The sequence below is a fragment of the Pseudopipra pipra genome, chromosome 11, assembly GCF_036250125.1.
Source record: "Pseudopipra pipra isolate bDixPip1 chromosome 11, bDixPip1.hap1, whole genome shotgun sequence".
Lineage (NCBI taxonomy): Eukaryota > Metazoa > Chordata > Aves > Passeriformes > Pipridae > Pseudopipra > Pseudopipra pipra.
This window is the reverse complement of record NC_087559.1, coordinates 9,691,949-9,713,158: the sequence shown is the minus strand read 5'-3', so window position 1 is coordinate 9,713,158 and position 21,210 is coordinate 9,691,949. Positions and strand designations below refer to the sequence as shown.

General features: G+C 47.0%; 1 protein-coding gene across 2 annotated transcripts in view; it reads left to right on the top strand.

Annotated features, from left to right (window-relative positions):
- Positions 1–21,210, top strand: part of MTMR14 (myotubularin related protein 14) — a 32,321-nt gene that overhangs the window by 1,803 nt on the left and 9,308 nt on the right. For both annotated transcript variants that reach the window (XM_064667420.1, XM_064667419.1), the window contains exons 3-17: positions 3,790–3,898; positions 4,918–4,993; positions 5,725–5,785; positions 6,378–6,500; positions 7,006–7,079; positions 9,781–9,851; positions 10,463–10,537; positions 12,826–12,892; positions 13,955–14,040; positions 14,279–14,355; positions 14,599–14,635; positions 16,111–16,181; positions 16,814–16,863; positions 17,069–17,207; positions 19,901–20,077. In XM_064667420.1, coding sequence (XP_064523490.1) covers positions 3,790–3,898; positions 4,918–4,993; positions 5,725–5,785; positions 6,378–6,500; positions 7,006–7,079; positions 9,781–9,851; positions 10,463–10,537; positions 12,826–12,892; positions 13,955–14,040; positions 14,279–14,355; positions 14,599–14,635; positions 16,111–16,181; positions 16,814–16,863; positions 17,069–17,207; positions 19,901–20,077 — 1,293 coding nt within the window. The remainder of the gene's footprint in view (positions 1–3,789; positions 3,899–4,917; positions 4,994–5,724; positions 5,786–6,377; positions 6,501–7,005; positions 7,080–9,780; positions 9,852–10,462; positions 10,538–12,825; positions 12,893–13,954; positions 14,041–14,278; positions 14,356–14,598; positions 14,636–16,110; positions 16,182–16,813; positions 16,864–17,068; positions 17,208–19,900; positions 20,078–21,210) is intronic.

Here is a 21,210-nt window from a genome sequence, read left to right as displayed (position 1 = left end):
TACAAAACACAAGAACCTCTTCCAGTGAGCAGGACACAGTCCTCTAGGACTGTGTGTCTTTGGCTGCCTTTCGTAGAACCACAGAATGGTATGAGTTAGAAGAGACCTTAAAGATCCCTGTTTCTATCCCCCATGCCAGGGGCAGCAACACCTTCCACTGGACCAGGTTACTCAGGGTGCCATCCAGCCCGGCCTTGGACAGTTCTGCTTTCATTTTTGTAATGTTCTTAATCAGCTGCTAAGATCTTCTTGAGGCTTCACACCGCTGAGAATACTACAGTGTTTCAGAAACAGTTTTCACTTGTGCAAACACTGCTGCCCTGTCAGTTCTGCTGGAACACCTGCTTCTGGAGCATGTGGGGAACCAGCAAAAAATGGATACTTTTAACCCAGATCAGTTTCCCGATCCTGTTCATTTTGTGGCTGGGCAGCTCGGGGAAGAAAGGATGTTGCTTGGTCAAAGTTTGCTAATACTACTCTGAAATCCAGGCAGGTGCAGGAGGAATTCCATGTGTGTTTTTAGTCTCCATGTCCCTTGATCAGGTGCTGATTGTGAGGAGTCACAAAAAGTAGCAGAGTGTGTTTGATATCAGGAGTCCTTCCCTGTGCTTGGAAATTTCTGATATCACCTCACCGCACTGCTGAGTACAAGGGGACGATCACTACCCTGATCCTGCTGGCCACACTATTGCTGATAAAAGCCAGGATGCCCTTGGCCTCCTTGGCCACCTGGGCACACACTGGCTCATGTTCAGCTTGCTCTCAACCAGCACCTGCAGGTCCTTTTCCGCTGAGCAGCTTTCCTGACCCAACATAACTTGGCAGTTACTGTGATTGTGCTTAATGAAAATGTCCAAATCTCAGTCACAGGCCACATCTTTGGTTTTACAAGATGATTCTGTTATGTGTCTGTACTCCAAATGAATATGATCACAGTTGTGCGTAATCTAGCAACATAAGAGGAACACTTTGTTCCAGTGCTGTTATGGTCACGCAAAGAGGAGCATCTCTGCTTCAGGCCTATCTAAAATAGTTGCCAAAACAGTTGCTTGCTCTTACAGGACATGTTTCCCTTGCATTTAAAAAGATTACTTTGGGTTTGGGGTCTGATTTTGGGTGGAGGGAGGTCAAGAAGTCAGCTTTGCCCAGCAGTATCTTCTGGAAAACAAACTTCTGAAGAACAACATCCCCTCCACCCCGAACACCAAAAGGTAAAAAAAAAAAAAGAAAGTCACACGTTATTCCTTCTGCCTTATTCTCTGCCTTGTGCCAAACAGCCTTAATGATGCTCTTTCATGTTGCTGAAGAGTGCTCTTTTTGAACCTTTTTCAGTAGATTTTACTCCTACTTACATTGCATTTAATCACTAGTCCCTGTAAAAGCATTACACCTGTTCTTCAGAACAGGTCAGCCCTCCCCTTACTACAGTAGTCTCAGTACAACTGTGTTTGTTTACCATGTTTACCTCTAGCTCATGTTTATCTCTCGCTTTACTGATGATGGTTATTGAGATGAGAAGATCTGAGAGCCCTGTTTGTAGCACATCCATAACAGGTAGCAGAGCAGGTCTCTCCAGAGCGTGTGCAGGCGTGGTGTGCCTGGGAGAGGGGCTCATCCTTCTGTGTCCCCAGTGGGGTGTTTTGGCTTCCTGCTTGCCCCATGCCCTGGGTTCTTGCCAGGCTGCTCAGAATCATTCCCCAGTGCTGTGATGCCTCTCCAGGGAAGTGCAGTGAGTGTGCTGAGAGGTGAAACCTGTTGTCTTGTCTCAGCCCCTGGGGATGCACTTCTCTTACAATTTCTGATCTTTCAGGCACTGCATTTTTGCAGAATCCCTTCTTCTGGACTTAAAAGCAGTGCCATGGAGCTATTCTGGTTACACTGTATTAAAGTTCTTGTTTCCATCTGTATTCTCTTTTGCAAAGGAAACATAAAGGCAACTGGAGCAGAGTGCAGGATATGTCTCTTGATTGCGTGCATTCATTTAAAAACAACCCCACAACCAAATCTGTGCGTCTCAATCTCCAAGTTTCAAAATAGTTTGGTGGTGGGAATTATACACAAAGGCATCTCTTCTCACACTGCTCACGTTTTCCTGTCTTTGCAATTAGTACCCTCACATTCACAGCGTTTAAAGAAGATTAGCGTGGGTTCTTATTCTTTAAATTCTGGTATATGTCAAAGCTCTTTGGAGCTGGACCGTAAAATAGTTGTGTGTGCAGGGAAATGTGAGTAAACTTAAGCCTCCATTAATTCTGAGAATTTTTTCCTTCTTTCCTTTCCTTTTTTTCCTTTTTTTTTTTAAATGTAGGACTTGAAGGTCTTGTTTGCTGTTTCTCTGCTTCCACTGCCACCACCTTGTGTAATCTTTTCCACAAGCAGATCAATTTCCTTATTAATAATAGGTTAATTTTTTTAATCCTTCCCAGAATGGCAACTGCTGGTATGTTGCTCCACACTCTCACTGATTCTGAAGTTTAGCAACTTTCTTTTAACTTATGGCACAAAGGTATTAATTTGTTCTTAGGCCAGCATTATTCTTTGCCTTTGAGTTCTCCTCCTCCCTTGTTCTCTCCTTCCCCCTGAAGAGCTGTGTCCTCGCTTCATCTGCTCTGCCAGTCACTCCCTGGTGGTTTCTCTTGCAGCATAGACTGTCCCTTGGCCATCCTACTCATCTTGCTGTGCCTTTTCATGCAGGGGTGGGTCACCAGGATCAGATGCCTTAGGTGAGAGCTTGTGCTCTGCACAGTAATGCTGGTACTTCTCCATCCCTCTGGGGAATTTCCTATGATCTTATTTTTCCCTTTTTTCAGGCTTACCATGTTGATAATGTGTGAGGATCCAGAGACAACCAGTTCATCTAGGCTGTTCTACTGTGCTCCACTACTGGGAAGGGCTACTGGAGATTCTTGTTAAACATCTCTAAGTGCATGACCATGCAGTTCTGTATGTCCAGACTTCACCTGGTTTCTATTATGTCAGTCTGGATGCTTCTCCAGTTCATTATGGCAACTTTAGTCCTCTCTACATTGATTTGCTGTTTTGAAGGTCTGTGTAGTTCAGAATTAGGTTTGGATTTCTATCAAATGTAGACACTGCAGGAAAAATTGCAGCAATTTTAATTTGTTTCCAGATTGTCTCCCAACATGGAACACACTTCTATTTTGACTTCAAGCAGAAAACCAAACAAAATGTAGTTATACAGATGCAGCTGACATTAATCTAAGGACCCTGGTCAGCCCACTAGGTGATTTACAGACCGTTGTTTAATTAACTGGCAACACAAGTACTTGAGTGACCAGAACTACGGTTCATGGAGCATTCAAGATTTGATTCTCTATTTTATTTATTTTTCCTTGAAAAATTGCTATCAATCTGATAGCAAATTCAGTGGGATGGTAGTGCTGAGCTACTTTGATGGAAAGGTGATGGGGAGGAAAGCAGAACATGTATTTTTGTAGGCACTGTCTCACTCCGGCAGTCCTTCACTAGTAATCCACATGTTAGTCTGCATCAGACCCTTCTGATGGTGCTGATATTGCCAGCCCCTGATGGTGCTGTCATGTACTGTGCATTGGTCTTTCAAAATAAAGAAAAGGTGACAGAAAAGTGTCTCTACGTGTTGTACCGCAGCAGAAGCAGTTCTCAAAGAGGTGTCCTCTTGTTTGCGAACTTCAGAGCTGGCTTCTAGGGGAAGGGGGTGGGGACTGCAGCCCAGGGTGTCTGTGGCAGCTTTGCTGAAGGGTGTGTGGGGAGATGCTGTGTGTACTGACCCGAATCTCTGCCCACTAGGTTTGAGAGCACTGTGCAGGTTGGCAAACTGCAGGACCTCATCAACCGGAGTAAGATGGCGCGGTGTAGAGGACGCTTTGTTTGCCCTGTCATTCTGTACAAGGGAAAGGTAAAGCTTTGTGGGTTACCTGTCTTTACGTAAAAAATTACCTTTCTTCCCAACGTAAGAACTGTGTGGCCACGTCTTCAGTCAGTTGCCACCTTTCCAAAGGCTGTAAAAATCTGTGCTTAGGTACAAGCAGGCAGCCTGTAGTAGTAGGTAGCATTTGCTGTCTAGGCTGCATAAGTCATCTGTGGGGACTTTGGGCTTTTTTTCCCCACCAAGCCTTGCACCAAAGAGCTAAGATTTTTTTTTCTCCATATATGTGTCCCTTCTGAAGGACTAAAGATATTTGATGTTTGGGAGGGGAAGGATAATTATTTCCCTTTCAGCCCCTTACACTTCCCAGCAGTGAGCTTCCTTTGAATAACTTTTCTCTCTAGAAAGAAGCTTCCCTTGTCTATTCCCTGGAGAAGCAAGATTGCAATGGTCTTATGAATGTGTGGGCTTCCCTGCAAGGGGATCTGTAAGAAAGTGAAATTAGATTCATTTTTATGTGAATTACTTAAACTATGTGGAAGCCCTGTAGGAATAGTCTCATTTAGAATTTAAGTAGCTTAATTCAGTTTTCCTAGTTCAATTTAGAAACATTGTATGAGTAGTGAAATCATACCTGTGACAATTTTAGTCTAGCTTGACTGATGCCACTGTGGGCTGCATCTGCTGACCTTTTTCTGCAGGAGTGAACTGCCCAGAGTTCCATAATCTCATCCAGAGGAATGTGGAAATAAGGCTCAAGCAGGGTACTAAGAGAGCATGGATGTTGCTAACTTGACAGGAACTGATTGTATTAGTGAATTGGAGATCTGGAGATGAAAATGTGATTTAAAAACTAGCTACAGATAAAGGCACTTGGGAGTTTGATGTGTTCAGAGAACTCTATCTGGACCAGGGTGGAGGGGAGACTGCAGAGAGGAGATAGCTGTAAGTGGCAACCTTTCTGTGTAACATGTCAGCAGATAGGCCAGAGACCTGATGAGGGAAAGACTCCTGAAGCCTTTGTGGTTAATAACAAAATCTTCCTCCAGCATATTTGCAGATCAGCAACTCTGGCCGGCTGGGGAGAGCTCTATGGGCGCACTGGCTACAACTATATCTTCTCAGGTGAGTGAGGGGCCATTTGTCACTGTCTGCCTGGTGAGACTGGTCAGTGCTGGCACAGTGACCTACACAAAGCAAGCTCTTCCCAAGAGCTGATGAAGAGCTCTAGCATGGACCTGCTTGTATCAGGCTCTGCATAACAGAGCAAAGACTGAAACCTCATGCCCTATTTCCAAGCACGGTACTACAGGACAGAACACCACAGCTCATAAGAAACAATGACCAAAGAACTTGAGGCTGAAGAGTGAGTTACAGGGAGCATGTAGGCAAGTAAGGCATCCCAAAGGATTCAGGGCACTGATTCCCAAATATTGGGGATGGGAGTAATGGAAGAAAGAGGATTAGAATTTGCTGTTGCTTGACTAATCATTGGGATTCAAATCCTACTAATGGTGAGATATACTGAACTCCAGGGAAAACTCTTTAGGGGAGTAGTGTGTGTCTGTAGTGTGGAAGCTGAAGCTTGGCTTAACAAAGCGCTGTAACATTTTTGGGGTGTTCTCTGGCTGTCAGTAATGGATTTGACCTGCCTAGGTGCTTTGCAATGACAAGGGAAGAGTGGGCTACATTAGAAAACAGGCTTTTCAGGAAGAGGAAATGTGGGGAACCGCTGGGAGCACTTGGATGTGAAGAGAGGGCACCAAGCCACAACCTTTTCATGTGTGTACATATCTTGTCAGATTGGGGATTGAGTTGGTTTACACAAGCTTCAGTTCTTGTTGCCTTGCTTGCAGGAGGTTCTGATGATGCTTGGGCAGATGCAGAAGACATTTCTGAGGAAGATCCTGCACTTAGGTTTGTATGCATCAGTGGGATGGGGAAAAGGGAATTTGTACATAAGCTGACTGGCTCAACCACTCAATTCTGGATGGGGAAAAGGGAATTTGTACATAAGCTGACTGGCTCAACCACTCAATTCTGCTCTCTTCCAGTCTGGGCTTTGGGCACAGGCTTGAGACCATCACCATCTTTTGAAAGAGTCTTGAATTCTAACGTCTGGCTGAACCCAGTGTAACTGAAGCCTGCTAATCTATTGCCAGAGGGAAGGGCTGGAGACAGGAATATGTAGAGCTATTTAAAAAGGTGTTTGAACTGCGCAGACATGTTTACTTTATCGAAAAGTACATTTCCAGGCTGGATAAATTGTTCTGTATCTTATGTGCTTTCTGAAGAACAGAGTGAGATGGGGGAAGGGACCATAAGCACAAAGTTCACAGTGTCAGTTCATTGGAGAGTCTGACTCAGACCTGTGGAGGCAAGGCTCGTGCTATGCAGCTTGTGGCTGGAAGTGGTTCTGGGAAGAACTGTGGCAGTATTGTGCAAAGAATCAGACTCAATGTGGTCGGTCTTCCATGCTCACCTTGCTTTGCCTCATTCTGTCTTGCAGAAATGCAGATTCCCAGCTGTTTGACAAGGTCAGGGGGCATGACATCAAGCTGCTTCGATACCTGTCTGTCCGATACATCTGTGACCTGATGGTGGAAAACAAGAAGGTGAAGTTTGGCTTGAAGTGAGTCTGGGTTCATTTGTTTTTGTGCGGGGTTTGGTTTGCAGGTAGTATAGCCCTTAGGTGTGAATTGCTGTCAGGCATGCACTCAGCATCCTGGAAGCACTCCCTGAAAGAGTCCTACAGCAGGATTGGTTAGCTGATGGTTTAAAGAGAACTCCAAGCTTTAAAGCCAGAGAAAGCCGTATCAACGGGCAAGATAGCTGCCTTCCTCTGTCTTCTGCAGTCTGAGTGATGAGACAGTTGCCCCTTCATAAGGGGGAGAGCAAAGGAGCCCTCAGCTTGTGTATAGGAACAGAGGTAGATGTTTCTCCTGCTTCTCTCAAAGAAAAGCTTTAGTGATTTTGGGCTATACCTATTTATTTGGATGTGTTGAGTAAGTTCTGCCCCTGCTCACTACTGAGTCAAGCCATCGTGCAGGGAGATGTGACACGTAGCTTTTTGGGTGCTGGTGTCTGTGTGAAAAATACTCCGCAAATATCTGCTGTTCTCCTCTTGTCCTGTGCAGTGTGACGTCTTCTGAGAAGGTGGACAAAGCTCAACGTTACGCTGATTTCACGCTTCTCTCCATCCCATACCCAGGTACAGGAATGATGTCCAGAGGGAATCCCAAGGGACAGGTGACAATCCGTTTCTGAGGATTGGGAAATAACTCTGTGTGTGTGTGTGGTGAAGTGACTTTGGCTTGCTGAATGTTTCCTATGCTCCCTCTGGAGAGAAGCTCTTTTAAACTGAGAACAGAGCAATGATTCTGGATGCTCTGGCAGTGTGAGTCAGCATTAGGCACTCTTTGAGGTGACAAAATAATTTTTCAGCAGTTATTATTAATTCAGGCACGGAGAAAAAGTCCCAGAGGTGGAGCCGGTTAAGATGGCCTTTGACATCTCTGCAACAACAAAATACTACTTGATGCAAAATACATATCTTGTTCTGTGTTATGTAAAAACCCAATTCTTAAGGGTAATTTCTAGTCTAGTGTTCCAGAGCTCCACTGTAAGAAATCCTCAGTGCTAGGCAGAACAGTTCACCTGAGCCTGCAGCGTACGACAGATTCAGCCCAATCCAGCCTGTCTCCCTGGCTATATCTGTCCCTGTGCCTAGCAACCACTGCTGGGTCACTTGCACTCTTACAGATGAACCGAATATTGCTGCCTGCCTGCTGATCTCAGGCTGAGCAATAGGATAGGATGCGAGGCTGCTGTGCTTGAGGTCTGTCTGCAGACTCTTCTTTTTCCCTTGTGCATAAAGAAAGGGAAGGGAATAAAAAACAAAACCCAGCAAAACTGTTGTGGATGATCCAGTTCCCAAACCTTTCCTTGATTCCTTGTTGTTGCCCTTAAACATTTATTTTTAAAGTGTATTTCCTTTTATACAGAAATTAGTGAGAAATTGATGTGCATGTTGCCAAGATACACAGAATTAAGAGTATTCCTGGTTTCTGTAGTAAATAGCATGGATATATGTTGCTGCTGCACACCTTACCAGACTTGGAACGTGAGAGAGACAGTGTACACTGGTCTTTTGTAGGGCTGTAAAGAATGAGGAAGAAGTGACTATAGAGTTAAGCTGCAGAGTTGTTACTGTATGAGGATCTGCATATGGTAAGCAATATTCAGATGGTCCTTCCTCTTCTGCCATCTGGGACAGCTGCTTTTTTGTAGCAGCTCTTCACTGCCACACTAGAAGTAAACCTTATAAAACTGGAAATCCTCCCTGCAGATGTTGCCTGATTTCAGCAGTGCTGCTCCTTGGGGGAATGTTGTCATACACATCTAAGGATCAGCAACCCCTCTAGTGACCGGCCAAATACATTCTTGCTTATGTTTCCAGGGTTGCACTGGAAGAATTTCTGTTTTGTAATTTGTTTCTGAAGATATTCTGAGATCCTGTTGTCTTAGTTGGGTGAGGCAGTGTCCAGATAGAGAGTCGTAGAATCGTGTTGGTTGGAAAAGACCTTTAAGATCATTGAATCCAATTGTTAACACAGCACTGCCCAGACCACCACTAAACCATGTCCCTGAGTGCCACATCTACACAGCTTTTAAATACCTCCAGGGATGGTGACTCCACTCCTTGCTGGGGGTGCATTCGATCCCCTCATCCAGATCATAGATAAGGATATTGAACAGGACTGGCCCCAGTGCTGAGCCCTGGGGAACACCACTGGTGACCAACCACCGACTGCATTTAACTCCATTCACCACCACTCTTTGGGCTTGGCCATCCAGACAGTTTTTCACCGAGCAAAGAGTAAGAACTGTCTGGAGTGAAAGACTTGGGTTAAAATGGCACATCTGCAGAAGCTTTTGGTGTTTATAGATGCCAACACTTACTGCCATAATCCCCCATTTTTTGCTTTAAGCCATTGTTCAATTGGAGTTAAATCTGAACTGACAGATTGTATCCTGACTGCGTTTCTGAGGATTAGTCCTGTCCTTGCACAAAGAGGGGGTTTTTTTTGCCATTGGAGTTACTTGAGACTTGCAGGGTGGGAATCTCTGTCTGTGTTCTGTGCCTGGCACAGGGGTGTCTTGGTGCTGTAGCACTGCTGGGGCACACACAGTGTGCTGGGAGAGGTGTTCTGTGTAGCCTGCGGGCAGCCGCAGTGCTAATGGTGCTGCTCAGCTGTGACTAAGTGACTGCAGTTTGCAGCAGAGACTTCAAATGGTTGGTTGAGAGGAGCAGAGCCAAAGGACACATTTCAGGAGGGAAGGGCTTAGGGGAGGGCTTGGAAGTGGTTATGTACCCTCTTCCTTCAGATGGGGCAAATCGTGTGTTTGAAAGAGGAGACTCAAATGCAAGAGAAATCACAGCCACCTCTGACAGAGCCCTTTCTTGTTGCCTGCAGCAGTGCCCTGTGAAAGTTGGCTTTCCCCAGGGCTCCGCCAACATCTTCTTTTGCTGGTTCCTTCTTACTCAGCATGTCAAGCTGATGCCTTAGACTGGTGCAAAAGTCCGTGGCCCTGCAAAGCATAGCTCCCTTGGTGAAACCACTTGTTTGGGAAAGAACAAAATCAGTCCCTCAGATTCCACGTTTGCTGTGTTTGGAGTTTGCCCTTTGCTGTGTAAGTGTCTTCACTGCTGAGTGCCCTGGGCTGTTGTTGCTGGAGGGAGTGCTGCACACTGTACTGATGATTACTGCTCTTCTCTTCCCACAGGCAGCAGTTTTGATTGGTTTGGTATTCTGGAGCCCGGGGCTGCCAGCACTTCCAGTCCCACAGGGCACTTCACTTGTTAGATACCAGTTATCTGAACAGTTGTTCATTATCTCTTTTTCTTGCAGGCTGTGAATTTTTTAAGGACTACAAAGACCGGGATTATACAGCTGAAGGTCTCATATTTAACTGGAAACAGGTACGTGGATGTTACAAAATGGAGAGCTGTGGGCTTTACTGGGCTTAAGTCTTGCCTCACAGTTTTTGAGCAATTGTCTATGTCATGTACCTATTTCTGATCACAAGGAGGAAACCACTAGGACAAACAAAACAGATAGTGAAATTATCTAAATGAAGATATGCTAGATTATTAATTTGAAAATTCATATGTAAAATAAATGAATCATTATGCTGAAGTCTATGATGCTTGACCTCTGATGGAAGGTATGGGTTGCTTCTGGTTTTAAATTTTGATATCTTATTGATAGCTTCTGTTCTCAGTTCCTTCTTCATATTCTGTCTCCTACTGAAGAAGATGGTTGAGTGGAGCAGCCCTACAGAAATTCAGAAACTAATATGCCTGACTTTCACCATTGGGAGCTCATAAAAGCTCCTCTTGTCCATTAGTCCTTCCAAGAGTCTTATGAGTTAATTCTTACCTCTTCAAGTTTTTGCGTCCAAAGATGCTTTGCTGAGGTGTTTTCTTCTAATGCCAACCATTTGGCATTTGTTGTCTTGTTTTTTTTTCTGGAACTCAGTCCCTTCAAGTCATGACTTTTCTCTGACCAGTTGTGTTTGGGTTTTTTGCAGGACTATGTAGATGCTCCATTAAGTATCCCAGTCTCTCTGACCCAGTCTCTGAATATTGATTGGAGTGAGTACCAGGTGAGCAAAGTGGATGCCTCTGTGGGAGGTCAGAGTTGTATTCAGGAAGGATCAGTAAAGATCTGAAGTCTAGCTTGCTCCTATTGGTGTAATCTGTCTCACTTCATACCATCCCAGTGGGGGCGAGGCTGTTCAGAATGGCAATGGAAATCCTCTACCCAAAAGCTCTGTAAAGTCGAATCTCTTTCTGTAGCTTTCGAAACTTTGCAATCCATTAGGGAGATAGGTTGCTAACAAAGGTAAGGGACGTGACAGGAACTTGTTCTCAATCTCAGCTCTACACTGGGCATACTTCCTTGTCTGTGGGGAGTCTTGAGAGAGGTCAGCCTTCCTGTATGTGAGCAGAGCTGAGTGACTGGACACCTTCCTCACAGGTGTGCAAGGTGCCTGTCCTATGGGAGACGAGTAGAAAATCTTAACTGACTGGCAGGTCTCCACTCCTGATTGCTGTGACAGCATGGCAAATGGTAATTGAACTCTTATGTTTGCCTGGGCTTTGAGGTTTACCTTTGTTCACACCAGGGAGTATCACCTTATACTACTGATTAGTGCACTCCATTTCACACATCAGTGGACCTACCAGGTTTTGTGATGACTGACTGTGCTGGAAAGTGTCACATTGCTGTGCTCTGTGGCTGGAAACACCACAGAACCAGCAGAGCTCCCCTTGCAGGGCCAGTGTTTGTTGTCAGTGATGTAAATACTGTTTAAGTGCCAGCATAAGTAGAATCACAGAAAAATGCCTGGCAGTGTTGAAGCAGAACTAATAGAACTACAGCTTGTGTATGGCTAGAAATTGTTCACTAGAATACTGAGCAGCCAGTATTTTAAAAAGGATATTAAAAATTGAAGAGGGTGTCATAAATAGACACAGAAATGATTTGAGGACTGGAGAAGGTGCTTCACTCAAAGCTGAAGTTCTCAGTCTGTTTAGCTAATCACTAAGGTGATGGAGGGTTGACTTGATTAATGTGTAAGTACATTTGCAGGGAGAAAATACTGATTCTAAAGCACTCTTCAGTCTGGGGAAGAAGAGCTGCACAAGAAGCAATATCTGCAATCTGAAATCAGACCTTCAGATAAGGAAAAGCAGTCTTGCATGTTATTTTTGAAGATGATCTGTTGGAACATGCTGCCAAAGGAGGAATGAGCTGTCACCCCTAGCTGAGGTGCTTCTCTGGGCAAAGATGTTGCCAAGTGCAAGCTTCAGGCTGTACTTGGGGCAACTGAACAAAACTTTCTAGTTTGTGGTATAGAGAGATCAGACTGGATAATTAAATGATTCCTTCTGACATAAGCACAAGATAGGATTGAATTGGGCAGATAAAAGGCTTCTGTGTTTTTCTGCCCCAGGCTGAATGTGTTCCCCATTTCCCTATTCTTTTGTGGCTGTGCAGATTTCATGGCAGAGCAGTATGTTCTTTGTCTGACACTGCTCTTCAGTGTGCTTACATGCACATGTGCACACATGCAAGCACACAGCAAGTGTTCCATTTCTGGTGGTAAGATGTCACTTTTACCACTAACATTTTTACCATGAAATGCATCCCTTTCCTTGCCAGTGCTATCCTATTTTCCTTAAGCTAGTTCTGACTGATCAAACCACTGAAATTCCCTGCATCTTCTCATGACACAGTGGTCCAGTGACAAGCTTGGGCTTGTTCTGATGTTTTTCACCTGTGTGTCCTGTAGTGCTGGAGGTCTCTGAGTTCAGAGCCCTTCTGTGGTGCTGCTGCTACTTGGGGATTACTGCAGAAATCCAGTGCCTGTCTGGAGCAGTGGGAGAGGGTCAGCCAGCAGCCTGCTGGGGACATTTTCAAGGACCAAAGAGTTTTGAGCAAAGTGCTTGGGTTGTGGGAACAGGCTGCAGACCTTGGCCTGCACACCCCATCGTGGTGCTTGCATCCCATACACAGCTGTAACGTGGCTGAGCCACTTGGTGAAGTGCTCGTGTGCATGGGCTGCAGAACTGGGTCAGTGCTCCACAGGTGTTTGCTGCCTCTCTGGTCTGCTTGGAGCTCTGGGGCTGCAGGCAAGCAGGTCCCGTGCCAGCCGGGCAGACAGTAGAGATGGCCTTTCACTGTTTTATTTGCCTAGTTGGTATCTTGTCCCTGAGTGCCTTTTGCAGAGGATAGGGGGAATTGATACCAAGGGGAAGGTCTGTCACTCTGAGGAATGGCTATGTGGTTATTTCTGCTTCACTGCTGTTCTGGATAGAGCAGCTCTGAACTGCAGAGCAGCCTTTTGCTGTGGGCAGACCCTTGCCCTCAACATTTCTCTTTCTGCAGAGCTGGGACCTCGTACAACAGACACAGAACTACCTGAAGCTGCTGATCTCCATCATCAATAGTGATGGTAAGGCAAGCTCCTTGCTCCCAGCAGTGTAGCTGGGGCAATCACTGTCCCTGGAAGAACAGCTCATGGTGTTAGTACCACTGTGGATCAGCACCAAATACAGAAGAGTAATTTTATAGAGCTTCACTTCTCTCCCATCAAAACAGGCTGATGGTCCAGCTCCCCTCTTAGAGAGGGACTTGCTAATTCCTTGAAAACTCTCTCATCCCGGGCATGAAGGGATATCTGAAAACTTAACCTGATGTTTTACTACTTTAAACCCGAAGAGAAGAAACATTTGTTTCCTCTCCTTGTTGACTCTTGCTCTTGTTTTGCTAGACACCTGTGTTTTGTCCCCCCAGCACAGGGTCTCATTTGTTGCCTGTTTAAGTGCCCCTTCCACTCTTTTTCATCGTGGCCACCCCAACTTTTTGAAAAGTGTCTCTTGCCCCATGTGGCATCCCATTCCCTCCAGTGACTTTCTACTTAGCACTGTTGGATAGATGGAGCCATGGCTGGGGCTCCCAGCATGGCCAACTACAGGCTCTCCTGCAGTAGTTGTGTTGGGACACACTGTGGATTTTCTGGAGGGCATAGGAATTGTCTTGTGAAACTGAAAAAATGTTCAGTTGGGGCAGATTTCTTGCTGATGTGGGCTGCAACTGGGTAGATGTATGTTCTGGGTAGTAAAGTGATGTTCATTGGTAATTCAGTCGAGTTCATTACTTGAGGAGAAGGTGTGCTTGTAGCATTGGTCTTACTTTTCTGGTCTTTTTGTACTAGGGAAAGTTTGTCATAGATAGAAACCGACCTGAATTACATTAATGACTTCATGTCTTGAGCAGCTGTCAGGACCAGGACAGCACATCAGCTGGTGCTGCTGATAACCCAGGACACTCCGAGCAATTTGTTGGCTGCCGTATTCAAGACAGAATGTTCTGGCTTGGTGGCTGAGCTCTACTCTTGAGCCTGGGCTGTGGGGACAGAGGGGAACTTGTCTCTACAGATTTGCCATAAAAAAGTCATTGCTCTCGTTGCAACATCCTTTCTTGTCTTTTTGTTTTCTCCCCCTGTGTGGAACAGATGACAGTGGGCTCCTGGTGCACTGTATATCTGGCTGGGATCGAACTCCTCTCTTCATCTCCTTACTGCGCCTCTCCTTATGGGCTGTGAGTACCTGGCTGACCTCCTTTGTTTCTGGGGGTGATTGCTTGGAGGATGAGTGACTTCACCAGGAAGCAGTGATGGAGCAGTTAATGTTCCTAATGTTCCTTCAGACACGCTTTCATAGGCAGGTGGAGGAAGCTGGGCGTCTTGGATCACCGTGACAGTTTTCATCAGATCCCGAATTCCCAAGGCCCAGTCCCCAGGGCTGCTGCCTGAAGGCTGTTCTTGTTTACTTTGCAGGATGGGTTGATCCACACGTCCCTGGAGCCATCTGAGATTCTCTACCTGACAGTGGCCTATGACTGGTTTCTCTTTGGGTAGGCATGATCAGTTTTACTCACGTGTACATCCCTGCACAGCAGGGGAGAGGCCTTCAGGGGTCCTCTTTGGTGTTTGTTCGCAACCAAAGGTGGATATTTGGGCAGCTCCCAATGAGCTGGGACAAGAAGGGCTAATGCCCTTTTTTTTACCTGAGATCTCAGGCATCTGGCCATCTTTGATGGGTTGTGCTCTTCTGCTGATTCTGGTGTGTGACTGAGCTTCCCTTGCTCTCTTTCCAGGCACATGTTAGTTGATCGACTCAGTAAAGGAGAAGAGGTGAGTGTCAGGTCTGGGGCAGTGACTGAGCACTGCTTTGTGTTCTCAGGAAACTTGTTTACGGTAGCAGCATTCACTCCCTGCCTCTAGTAATATCTGTGGTTGGGCTCTAAAGAGATTGTTCAGGTGCTGAAAATAAAAGGTAGGAGCCTTACCCCGTCACTTTCTGATGCATAAGGTATGGGGCTCCTTTTCTCTCAGGCTACACTTTTGTTGGGGGTGTCAGTCCTGCCAGTTTCCCTGCTGTGCCATTACTGTTCAGGCCCCAGGTGAAAGGGTGCTAGGACTTGCTGTTCAGCTCAGCAATGAGAAGGATGCTTAAGGTGTGTGACTCCTGGGAGCTTGGAAATAAAGCTGGATAGTCTCGTGTGCTTGTCCTGAATGCCAGCCCTCCTGCCTGGGTGCTGCCAGCTGCATGTGGCTTGCATGTCATCATGGGCTCATGGAGCAGCTTGTGCTGGTTCCAGTGTAGGTATTTGGTGGGGTGTGTCTGTGGGTACACAGATGGGTCTGGGAGGCAGTTGAGATTAGTTGAACTAATTCTCTTCAAATCTTTTACTGTCTTAACAGCAAAAAAGATTGCTCTGACTGTAGTTGCAATATAGTGCAATATCATTTTTGGATAGAAATCAAGAGTTGGGGAGTGTCTAACCCTGCTGCTAATCCCCTGCTCCTCAAACTCTCACCTCACTAGGGAATCCCCTGCCTTCAAACACCAGAGCCAAGACCCTGGCCTATTTTCCATCTTTCAGAGGCACAGAATCCCTTTATTAGTATCATTCCTCCCATTCATTCCTTTCCTGGGGTTCTGCTGGCTTAAGACTGGCAGCTCTGCTCTGGTGCCTGCTTGGCCATGGGTGGAGTTGGTAGCTGCAGCAGGAGTGGGGGTGTCTGGCTGCCTGTAGCACTCCCTGCTCCCCATTTTTCCCAGGAGAAGGGCACAGCTCTGCACAGCTCAGTGCAGGGGTGGCAGAGGCCCAGCAGGGTGAGTGATGCAGAGCAGACTGGAGCATGGCAGGGCACAAGCTTGGGGCCACAGACACTGCAGGTACCTCGTGCTTCCAGATGTGGTACAGCTGTGGTGCCAAGCAGCAGCATGCAGCTCCAACCTTGCAAGTCCTGCTGGGTTTGCCGCTTGCCTGGGTGTATAAGCAGTTGCTGGAGGCCATCTCTTTTCCATTCTGCAGTGATGGCATAAGTACCTCCCATGTGCTTGTGGCATGTGTGCAAGGCATTGATAAGGAGATGACTTGTACACCTTCCTTTCTGGGCCTCCCCATGGCAGGGAGCAGAGAGTCAGCTTAACATGGAAGAGAAGGCCCAGGATGGGATGGGGGCAGCCCTTGGCACATTGGAGGCTGGTAGCTGCAGATTTTTTGCTATCTCCTTCCTGCCAGCACCTCCCCACCAAGATAAGAGGCTGCATGGAGCCTCGGGTTCATTTCTGAACCGCTCTTCTCTCTCCCTTTGCTCAGATTTTCTTTTTCTGCTTCAATTTTCTGAAGCACATCACCTCTGAGGAGTTCTCTGCTCTGAAGTCACAGAGGTAAGGAGCCTGTGCTTGCTGCTGCATGGGCTACAGAGCCAGGGAGCTTGTTAGTGCTGTTTCTTTGGGGAGATAGAAGCCCTGGTGTCCTGGCCCAGTTTTCTTTAATTTATTCTGCACTCTGAAGGCTGCAAAATGGGGCCGAGGCTTGTGAGGTGCCACGTTGTGCTCTGAAAAACTGTCCATGCTGAAATGTGCTCTCTGCTTAATGACTGTCCATGGCTGCTTTAGCACAGATGAGCCCAGAGATGTGTGCTCTGGCTCGAGCAGGCTGTGCAGTGAGCTCCATCAGGCACTGCTGGGGGGAGAGGGGTGGCTGGGTTTTGACAGACTGCTCAGCGTAAACCCCTTCTTATTTCACAAGGGGCACAAAGAAACAAAGCCCACCCTGGAAGCTCTGAATGAGCACATGTTACGTGCAGAGTTGCCTGTTGCCACCTTCTCAAAGCGTAGGGTGTGTGAGTTGGGACTGTTGGGAGTCAAATACTGCACACTGGCCCATCCCCTCCCCTCTGCCCCTGCACAGCTCATTCCCCACTGCTCTGATCAGCTGTGTGTGACAGAGACCTGGCTTTGACCAGCCTTCATGCAGTCCTGAAGTGTACCTGAGGTAACTTTCTTCCCTTCCCCAGAAGGAAGAGTTTGCCACCTGGCTTCACCCTGGAAGAGATCTGCATGCTCAGTGAGTGCTGCTGCCAAGCATCAGTGCCCCTGGGGGTGGCAATGGTTCGTTGCTTGCGGGCTTGGGTTCCCAACACCCCAAATGGGTGTGCTTCCCTTGGGCCCCATCAGAACACAGCCCCAAGGGCACATGTTATTGCCTAAAGGGAGAGAAAGTGAGTGAGACCAAGCAGGTCTTCAGGTAGCTCTGTTTTCTTTTTTTCTAGAGCAGAAAGACCGAGGCAGCACCACAAGCCTGAGCAGTGACTTCTCCCTGGGGATGGAAAGTTCCCCTGGAGCATCTGGGAGCTTCACCTATGAAGCAGTGGAGCTGATGCCAGCAGGAACACAGGCTCAAGCAGCATGGTGAGCATATAACCACTCAGTGGGCTGCCGAGCAAAAGGAGCAGGCTCTGGACACAGTACAAAAGATACTTCTGAAATGTCTTGCCCTCCGGGTCTGCTCTCTGTAGCATGGGTTTCTTAGATTGGAGGGAGGAATTTTGGCTGCCAGAGGCTTCCTGCGACTTGTACTGCAGAGCTTCTGCAGGAAAAATTGAAGACCATATTAAAGGCTGTCAGGCAGGGGTGCTTCTCTGTTTGTCCATTGATGAGAGTAAAGCAGCTTTATTTCATTTTCACCAATTTCACTGTTAAAACTTCATCCAGAAAGGACTTCATTACTTTTGAAAGATGGTTCCAAACTACCAGAAAAATTACATTTGGCAGCAGCCTCCCCAGGGAAAAGTAGAGACAGTTTAGCTGCCCTAAAATGAAGCTTAATCAGTTTACAAATGGGGAGTGTCTGCAGTTAATGGTAGGTAGGCTGGGTGGCCAAGAATCTGCTCTAAGCTTTAGCCCCTCTAACAGCATGAGGTATGTGAGCTGAAAGCTTGTTCCTGCCCACAGCACTGCTTAGAGGTACTTCTGTGGGAGAATATGAAATTTTCAGTGCTCCCTGTTGACAGAGGGTCACCTAGAACTTGCCTGGGGATGCTGGTGGCTGTCTGGAGTTGGGGAAGGTGTCTGGCAACTCTGCTGCTCTGGGACAGGTGTTTTACTTTCTTCTGGAGTTTCTGGTGCTGTTTGGGGATTTCAGAACCTTGCTGTAGGGTTGCCCCTCTCAGTTTAATTTTTCTCTCCTCTCCCTTAGCACATGTGAAGACTCTATTTTATATTGCAATTATTTTAAATTAAATCTGGGTTGTGCTGGAGGCAGTTGAAGTCCTCTGGGACTGAGCCTGCAGCCATGCTAGTGGCAGAAGCCTTTCTAAAGCACATTATGATTCTGTAATTTAAAGTGCTGAAGAGAGGAAGAATCTTCCTGAAGAATCACAAAATGGAGATGGGGAGTCCCAAACTGTTTGCCAAATGAGCACAGCATCCTCTAACACACAGGGCCTACCTATCCACAGCAAAATGACTGCAGCAAGTAGAGGACAACTTTCCACTTGCAGTGCTTCAGGGTAGTGAAATGGAAGCATTTATGTTGCTCTGAGTGCTCGGGTCATACAGACTCGACTCTGCTGCACAGGACTTAAGCATGATTTGCACAATATGTGAAGTGACCAGAGCATGCTGGAAGAGATCTGTTGCACTCACGTGGATCAGGGCTTGATTTTGTGATGTGTTTTCTAACTCTGGTTTACATTAATTTCCGTGGGAGACATCAGGCTGTGCTGTGTCTGCTGCTCCATGGGGAATTTGGCCTGTGCTGTGGGGCAAGAGCTTGGGAAGGGGGAAGGTTGTGAGCCTTGCCATGAGTGCTCACTGGGGGGACTGGTCACGGATGTCTTGCTGCAGGCTGTTGTGGCTGTGTAGCCTGGAGAATATGTAGGGCTGGAAGAGCTGGGCTGTGCAGAGCATGAGTAGGGAGAGGAGGGGATGTGCTCTGTTGAGTTGTCCTGAAAACAGGTGCCCTCGAGGTCTCTGTGCAGGGAGAGACATTTGATTTTTAGCTGTACAAACCTGTTTCATCAGGCTATGCTTGGAGATGTTGGCAGCTATGATAACATGAGATGAATAAAGCCTGAGAGAGGCTGTGGTGTGATGTTTGAGGGTGGACACCCTTCAAGAAATGAAGGGAAGATATTGCACTTTCCACTGTACAATGAGCCTGTCTTTAGCTGCGCTTGCTGACAGTGCTCAAGATCTCAGTCGAAGCTGTGAGATGCCCTTCCTTTTTTCAGAAAGAATAACATCTTTTCTCCTTGAGTTCATTTGCTTTAGACTTTTCTTTTTTACTTGTGTACATAGGAAGGTCTTTGTCCAATTCAGTGTGTTCTTGAAAGGAGAAATATTCTTGGGACTCTTCCAGAAAGAAAACAAACAACTGATGTAAGAAAGAAAATCTTCTGAACACAGAGTAGCGCTGATGTGAATTAGTCACAAACGTGTGCCTGTTTGACGTGTAGCTGGATTGTTCTGTGAGCTAAGGCCCAGTGCAGCAGTGAACAGTGAATCATGACCAAGTCTGAATGTGCTGGCTAGGAAAGCAGCCAGAGCAGTTCTGGGCTGTCAGCACAGGCAAGGAGAGGACTGAAGTGCACCTACACATGGAGTGACTGTCAGCTCTGCGCACGTGGCCAGAAGTGTGGTCAGTGATGCCTGAAGGGAATTTCTAAAAGGCAAAACAACCCTGGTTGTGTGTCCCTGTTGCCCTCGGTGCGCACGAACGCCCACCTGGGCTGATACGCTCTGTAGAGCTGGAGCAGATTGAAATGGTCTTTCCCCGCTGGGAGGCCCCTTGCTTGAGGCACTTTTACCGCTAGACTAAACAAAGAAATCGCTGTGTGTGTGTGGGCTGATGCATTCTCCCATCTCTGATTTCCAGGTCACGTGGATGGTGATCTATAAAAGAATGGGCTAAGATGGGTTGAGCTCAGTGTACCCCCCTCACTGAGTGGGGTGACTCATGGTTCCTTGGGAGGGAGGAGGGCGGGTCCAGTGGGAACGAGAACCAGTAGCTGCTGGAGTAAAATCCAGCCTGTGGTAGAAAGGCTTCCTAGCTGGAGTACATAGAAAAGCCAGCTTTCTCACCCATGTCCTCCATCCCACAGGAGGAAAAGCTGCGCATCGTCACCGCAGGCTGTGCTCTGGAGCAGGGCACAGCAGTCTGAAGACAGGTTGCCTTCCACAGGGGTGGTTGAAGTCAAGTCCTCCAGCTCCTCCTCATCAACCCATTCTGATAACTTCCTGAGGATTGGAAGCAGCCCACTAGAAGTGCCCCGATCCAGGTGAGATGGGACAGAACAGAGCATTTCTCAACAAAATGAGTGTCTCATAAAGGGAGTACAGGGCTGCACTTGTGTGGCTCTGGGAACACAGGAGCACATGTGTTTGTATCTACAAACAAGCCTCAGGAGGCCTGTTCCTCTCTATCCTGACCTTGTCTGGTTTGCTGGCCATTAAGTACAGACACTCCTGCCTCAGCCCCTGGAGGAGTGAGGAGCTGTGCCGGTAACAGCCAGCTGTCTGTTCTGCCTGTCCTCAGCGCATGCCTCAACTCCATGAGCTCTGGCATCTCTGCATCCTGCATGCTTGGAGCTCACAGCACTTTCTCTAAAGCACTCACTGGGGTTTGAAATGGCTGTGGTGTTTGGGGAAGGAAGCTTTTCAAACCAAGCAGACCTCACTCTGCATCTAACCTGTCCCTCTTTCCACCTGCTAACCCTCCTGACACTGCAGGTTGAAAAAAACTCTGGGTGCTGGTGGCAAGCAGAGGTAGGAGTCCGCTGGGAGCAAGCTGCGAGTGCCGTGCTGGTGCAAAGGATTCCGCATGGAAGGCTGTGTGTTCCTGCTGGGCAGCTGGGGAATGGGGACCCTGGACCTGAGCCTAATCTCATGCCGTAACAAAGGATATTCTGGCACCCTTCCAGAGACTGATGCTGCGATAGGGCAGAGTTGAGCAGTGAGCTAGGCTAGGGAAGAAAGAGCAGAGCCTGTGGAGCAAACACCATGTGTTTAGGCCAACAGGGAATAAAGAGGCTCTTAGATAAGAGGTTGCTGTTAACAGCATCGAATGCCTGTGTAGTCTCTGCAGGTTTTCCAATGAGTCTTTTTCTAGTGATTCCGAAACAGCCACCAGCCAAATTTTAGGGCTTTCTCGTCATATGGAAAATAAAACGACAAACAAGCATTGAAAATTTATGAGACTTTCTTAACTAATTTCTTGATTTCAGAGGAAAACCAGTGTCTGGCAGTTTTCATAAATAATGCTAACTGTTCTCCCCGGGGAAAGACATGAATAAGGAGGGGTTTGAGTTGTTGCTGGGGTCCACCTCTACATTCTCTGTAAGATGAAGTGAATCTCCCAGGAATGGAATAAAATACTGGAGACAAAACAGCTCATCTTGGGAGCTGCTTTGTT